Below are 6,762 nucleotides of genomic sequence, written 5' to 3'. Positions count from 1 at the left end.
CAAAGAATTCGTTCGGAATCTCCGGTTTTGAACTATAAATACACAAAAGTTCAAAGAGGATAAATTCTTTACACTGTCGGTGTAAATATTTGTTTTCATCAAATCAATTGCATTGCGACATGTGTCAAAATATTAGTCCAAATTAATAAAATATGACGACATGGCACAATACAATTGATTTGGATGAGACAAATGTTTATACCGGCCGTGTAAGAAATTTATTCTCAAGTTCAAACCCTGACCAAATTTGAACCATTTATTATACTAATGTATAGTCAAAATTTGAACTGTCGCGACCAATCCAAAACTTGGACCAACGAGAATCTGAACCTCGAAAAGTACTACTCCCTCCGTTCCACAATTACTGTCCCGTTCGGTCTCCGATGCAAATTTTAAATTGTTAATATCTTTCAATTTACAATGTTTTTAAAGATTTTAAAAATTTTGTATAATAAAACTAATTGAGATCTCTCATATAAGATTCATATTGCACGTAAAATTCATTATAGATTGAAAGATATTAACAATTTAAATTTTACATTGGAGACCGAACAGGACAGTCATTTTGGAACGGAGAGAGTAGATGGTTGATCGAGTAGAAGATGAAGATAGGCTAGATTGAGTGTAATTTTGTTCACCCTCCTTAAAAGAGGGTGAACGTTACACTCCTTCCTATTGGTTGAAATAGTGTAGATCCCACCACAAAGTGATGTCATGCTTATCATGCAATACACTTTTTGGTAAGCATGACAACACTTTATGATGGGATCCACACCATTTCAACAAATAGGGAGGATGGTAATATTCACCCTCTTAAAGAGAGGATGAACAAAACTCAACTCGGCTAGACTTTGAACATGTCCAAGCAACACTCCGTAACAAGCCCTCTGTTCCAAAACTTGTCATAGTACTCCTGGTACGTGAATTTCTTGTACACTGCCGATCGTCGGTCCTCGTCGTCGACCAACTCCGGCGTTGGACCTATCACTGCGTCGGGAGAGGGGCAGTAAAATGTCGGGATCGAAATCCGTTCTCTGTCGCTGTTCACCACGGCTCGATGCAGCACACTCTTGTATCGATCGTTGCTAATAACCTAATCAAAATTCAAACGAGCACGTACATGAAACAAATGAGGTGAAATAGCAGAAATATCTTACCCATATAAAATTACTGATTGCCTACGAGACCCCACACACACACAAACAAAATGAGACATAAAATTTAAATAGCGGACCCTGTCCTAATTGATTAGGAGACTGAATTTTTGTTTTTAGTTCATTTGCTTGAGTGAACATGCGGTCGTTGTTTATACTCTCGGAGTACTGAATAAATTACCCTTCAAATTACTAACGAAAGCAGGGGTAAAGCATTGTTTCGGTGCGGGCTGCGAGAGCGGTACCAAGCCCTGATAAAGGAGGAAAGTTGTGCACTAGGTAGCATAGCCAACAATTAAAAAAAAACCTCCTTAGATCACCATGACAAGAATCTGATTATGAACACGACAAATGCTATGGCATTCCCTTCAAGTGACACGTTGTACCCGCTTCATGGTGCTTCGAGGATATTATGGAACATGATGTCCTTGGCAGAACTCAATGAAAAACAAGAAATTATAAAATTATATAGCCGATCCCAATTAATTGGGACTTCAGGTTCGATTTGGTTTGGTTTATTAAACACGACCGGTCATAGTAAACCAACAATTAAATACAGAGGGATTAATACTTTTAGGAACGCGCAAATTTAAATCTGTTGAGATTAATTTATTATATTAAAAACAATTAACTAAACATCGTACTGATTCAAACATTGACTATACATTTACCTGCATTTGATCTCCAATATTGATGATGAAGGTATTAGGTATGGGATTGACAGCTACCCATTTTCCCTTATGCAAGACCTGCAACCCGGGCACATCATCTTGAAGAAGAATTGTGATCAGGTTCGGGTCAGTGTGACCCGGTATTCCGAAAGTCAACTCCGGTTCGGGACACGGCGGGTAATAGTTCATAGCCATGTGTTGGCCATGGCTGCCAAGTTGTCCACTGACGTAGTCTCTGTCAAGGCCTAAGCTCTCTGATATGGCTCCAAGCAGCCTCAGAGTTAGCCCTCTTACGCTCGTGCAGTACTCCGCCACCTCCCCCCTGCACATCCATAAATACCATCAATAAAAGGACTAATTCTGAGGCTGCTTGGAGCCGTATCGTGCAGTATTGCACATTTTACAATACATTATAATGTGGGATTCACGTGCATCGAACTATTCGGAAATACAAAGATGTTCGAATTTGTGTCCCTCTGTTTGTGTCGGTGGCATCACACTTTTTTCGCGGAACAATATGGCAGACCATTAGATATTTAGATTGATGCGCACCTGAAAGACGGAGGGTTTGTGGGCCAGTCGTGCACGTAGTTTTGAAGTGGGTAACAATGGAGCCTCAAGAAATCTCTCCAGTTGGAAACCTTCTCCGTCTTAACGTTGAAGCTAGTGGACAGCCTTGTGGTCTTAGAAGGGTCATCTGAGTAGTTTTTCAACCTCTCGCTTTCCGGCAACCGGAAAAACTCCCTAGCTATCCTCTGTACGTTCTCGATCATCGTCTCCGGTACCCCATGGTTTTTAACCTGATCATATACATAAACAATGTACGGCTAATCAAAATGCTAGAACCACAATACTGCAAACACAATAGAAAGTGCACAGATCTCTGAGCACGGTCATATCGGGAACAGCTTTATGTTTCTGGGCTTTACATTTAATTAATGTACTGTGAGATCCATTTACATTAGACAATTGCGAACACATCTGGGCGTAAATAAGTAGCATTACTAGTCTTGATACACATATGACAAATGTTTAAAAAAACAAAAACACACCTGAAAGAAACCGTGGTGTTGGCACGCGAGACCAATCTTTGCGATGACATGCGAGTGGTCAGGGCCGTGAAGGCCCTGAAGATCAATAACCGGAATGAGGTTGGAACCCTCCGATTTCTCGACCTCCGTCAGATTTGGCCGGTCGGAAATTGGCCAGATGTAATTTGAGGGGACGTGGTTCACGCTAGATACGAGGTCGGTCAGGAGTAGATTCATTCTGGACATCACCTTTCTGATTATTTTTCTCTGTCGAGAAATAGAATAATAATTAAAAATAATAATTAGGTAATAATTAAAAAACTAAACTAAAGCAAAGTTAAAATGCGAACCCAAGAAAGCCCCTGTGTTTCTAACGTTGTTGGGATGGCAATGGATATGCACCCCTCCGCGTATATATAGGGCCTAGAATGACAAGATTATTATGAATATGCTGCCTAACCACATGGACTAATTATTCAGTAGTCCGGAAGTACCGTCACGTGGTACCTTAAATCGCTTTATAATTACATATTTTTGTAGGATTCATATATTTAGTGGTAAACCCTTTAAAAATGTGTGATTGTAAAGCAGAAATGCTATAGGTACACCACTTAAGTACACCAAATGTACACCAAGCTGAAGTGGATGATGAGTGGCTTCATAATGGCCCACAACCAAAATTTGGGTTTTAAATATTCAGTCAAAAATTACCGCCTAGAAATCAACCAACATTTATTAATAACTGTACCCACAACCTTCATTTCCCAAAACCACCTCCTACCATCCACGCCATTTCCGGTGACCAACACCGGCGGCCAACACTGACGACCACAACCGACGCCGGGAAACATCACCGAAATCATAGTAAAAGTAAACTAAAAAGAGGAGCCCGTTCTGGACTTCTTTTTTTTCTACTGTTAGCACGCTAGAAACAATCTAAAAAAGAGGCCTCCCCCCATTTACAAAGAAAAACTGAAGATTTTGCTGGCCTTGTGGCGAAGAAAAACCCAAGATTCAACTGAAGATTTTGCTGCCCTTGTGTGTGTTTCCCTAGCCCAGCAATCAACAAAAAGATAACCTTTGATAACAGTGAAAACCAAACGCCCAAATCAGAGAAAACCAAATTGTTAGTCCAAAAGAGACACAGTCCAACGGCGTGTTGGGAAATTTCTGAAAGCAAAGCAACAAAAGAGACGGCCAATGAGATAAATCTCTGAATCTCCGGTGGAGAATGTGTATCTTTCTTGTTCAAAACAGAGGTGGTGTATTTTTGCGCGCTCTCTCTCTCTCTCTCTCAACCTTCTTCAACTACCAAGATGCAGATCTTCAATGTTTGAAAAATGTGGTTTACAAACTAGTAAAAGTAAACCCAGATTTTTTCTGCAAATATGTGGGCAAATTATTTTTACTGTGATTTCGCGGTGATTGCCGGTGTCGGTGGTATTCGCCGTCATCTGAAGTGGTCGCCGGAAATGGCGTCAATGGTGGGACCTGGTTTTGGGAAATGGAGTTCGCGGTGATGGCCGGAGTCGGTGGTATTCGCCGTCATCTGTAGTGGTCGCCGGAAATGGCGTCAATGGTGGGAGCTGGTTTTGGGAAATGGAGGTTTTGGGTCCTGTTAGTAATAAATGTTTGTTGATTTACCGGTTGTAATTTTTTGCTGAAAGTTTGCCAAAATTTTGGTTGTGGGCCCATTATTAATCCACTCAGCATCCACATCAGCTGGTGTACATTTTGTGTACTCAAGTGGTGTACCCATAGCATTTCTGCGGATACATATCTCGATACGAGGAGTAGTATCGACATGACATCTGCATCAGCTAAAGACATGACATCTGCATCAGCTGACACAATCAATGAAAATGCTTCTGTCAGCATGATGACGTCATTAGCTTGTCAATTGAGACCACAATAACCAATGGACTTGTTGCCAGTTGATAATTATTGGCTCTCTCTTGTTGGAGGGAGATCAGGGGTCTAGTCACGTTGTGGGTGATTTGTGGATCTAGAGCTATGATGGTTTTTAAATTTTTTTGGACTAATTTACTAATTTTTCACATTAACCTTCCGCCAATATATATAATATTAGAAAAAAAAAAAAGAAGGGACCACAATAGATTGACAGACAGGAAAATAAAAGTGAATCTCCAAATAGTAAAAAATTTGGGACCACAATAGATTCACAGACAGGAAAATAAAGTGAATCTCCAAATAGTACTCCTTTCGTAAAGTTAGTTCTCGGTACAAAATTACTTGTAATTTTTTAAATTTAAAAATAATATATTTATTAAAATAGTTATTTATTTAATATAAATTTTATTTGATAGATTTGGATGATATCTTTTGAACGAGACAAAAAAATAATTAAAAAAATGTTTAGTAAATAATCTATTTTTAAATTTTAAAATTGCACGTAATTTCATAGGAGACCAATTTTATGATATGAATGGAGTAATTGAATGAATTGTGTTTCTTTTTTTAGTCTCAAAACTCCTGCACATAGTTTTCAATAAATTTTTCCTATCTCTTCACTCATTACTTTTAAAAATCACCCTCAAAATCCAAACCAAAAAGAGAATTTATTAGGTCACCTGGGCCAATTTTTTTAAATTTTTAGTTGTTTTCTCTAATATTGGCGCGCGCGCGCACACACACATATATATGCATGATTGGGCACACGTTTATTTCCAACTCACACAAAAAGATAAATGTGTTCTAATCATGCGTTTATCATAAACATGAATTTTGGTGTGATTAATACTACTTATGAGGGGTCTTATTAAATGAAACATTCTCATTCATCAAAATGATAGATCACATGTGCTAACGAGGCAAATCGGTTGTAAAATTAGGTGTGAGACTTGAGTGGGCTTCCCCATTCAAAAAAAAAAAAAAAAGGGAACTAAAAGTAATTGGATGGCATAACATGATCTTATTTAATCATTATTTTTTAAAAGGCAATCTTATTTAATGATTCGTAATGCTTAATTTATTAAGTGTCAGTGTGTACGCCATTTATGCAAAAAGATAAAGTTAAAATTGAAAATTATTCACACTAGTAGCATTACATAGGAACGCGGATTACTTTATGTGCACAATCACATGATTATTCACACATCTGACGATAATTAAGGAATCATCAAATTATCATTTCATGATAGGTACAATTAGGCTCAATTTCAGATGACATAGATTTTGAAAAAATACAAATAAAATCGAGACGTCATATCCCCACGAGTCTCCGTTCCGCCAAGATTCTTTTTTTTAAGTATTTATTTTCTGTTTTACAAGACAGTCATTCTCTCACAATATATCACTTTTAATTCAAAAATTAGTAATTATTTGAAAAATAAGTATTTATTTTCCTTAGCGAAATGAGTTCCAAACAAACCAAAATATACTGTACGGAGTAATTCCTAATAACATGTCTAACTCAGAATTCTAGTCTTTGGCGTAGAAATCTATCCTTCCATCCGAAAATAACAATTTTATGCTGCGTTTGGATGAGTTTTTTAAATTTTTTTTATAAGAGTAATGATTGGAAGTAGAGGTAACGAGTGAAGAGAGATAGAAAGAGAAATGAGAATAATTATTAAAGATATGGGAGTATTTTTTGAGTTGGAAATTTTTTTTCAAAAAGGGAAACGAACAAGGCATTAAATTCCAAATTCAATTCATTAAAAAAATAGCAATCACTTCTCGAAAGTTCTGACTTCTATGGCAAGAATTCCGAATGCAATCCAAATATTCAAATAAAATACCTCCAAGTGTCAAAGTTACTAGATGTTTTCTTTTTTTCTTCATCAGTTAAATACAAATGGAAGTGCATGTAACCCGTCACTTATGCTAAAGAATATTATCCCGCCACATCATATCACTTTATGAAATCCGCGTTCTTGTCCAAAA

At 37.6% G+C, this 6,762-nt stretch overlaps 1 protein-coding gene across 1 annotated transcript; it reads right to left on the bottom strand.

Annotated features, from left to right (window-relative positions):
- Positions 1 to 580: 580 nt before the first annotated feature.
- Positions 581 to 3,228, bottom strand: LOC131331932 (protein DMR6-LIKE OXYGENASE 2-like). The gene is made up of 5 exons (XM_058365902.1): positions 2,878 to 3,228; positions 2,378 to 2,625; positions 1,826 to 2,147; positions 850 to 1,093; positions 581 to 618 (listed from the first exon to the last, which is right to left on the bottom strand). The coding sequence occupies exons 1-5, from the start codon at positions 3,100 to 3,102 to the stop codon at positions 614 to 616; spliced, it is 1,044 nt and encodes a 347-aa protein (XP_058221885.1). The 5' UTR covers positions 3,103 to 3,228; the 3' UTR covers positions 581 to 613.
- Positions 3,229 to 6,762: the final 3,534 nt, after the last annotated feature.

This window comes from Rhododendron vialii, chromosome 7a (assembly GCF_030253575.1).
Source record: "Rhododendron vialii isolate Sample 1 chromosome 7a, ASM3025357v1".
Lineage (NCBI taxonomy): Eukaryota > Viridiplantae > Streptophyta > Magnoliopsida > Ericales > Ericaceae > Rhododendron > Rhododendron vialii.
Note: the sequence above shows the minus strand (reverse complement) of the source record. Positions and strands in the feature narration are given on the sequence as shown.

What these genes read in the sequence shown, in the direction of transcription:
- LOC131331932 (XM_058365902.1), bottom strand. Translation starts at nt 3,102, where the DNA reads ATGTCCAGAATGAATCTACTCCTGACCGACCTCGTATCTAGCGTGAAC. An exon ending in ACAAACCCTCCGTCTTTCAG is followed by an intron (nt 2,148 to 2,377) that starts GTGCGCATCAAT and finishes ATGGATGTGCAG; the next exon opens with GGGGGAGGTGGCGGAGTACT. An exon ending in ATATTGGAGATCAAATGCAG is followed by an intron (nt 1,094 to 1,825) that starts GTAAATGTATAG and finishes AATTTTGATTAG; the next exon opens with GTTATTAGCAACGATCGATA.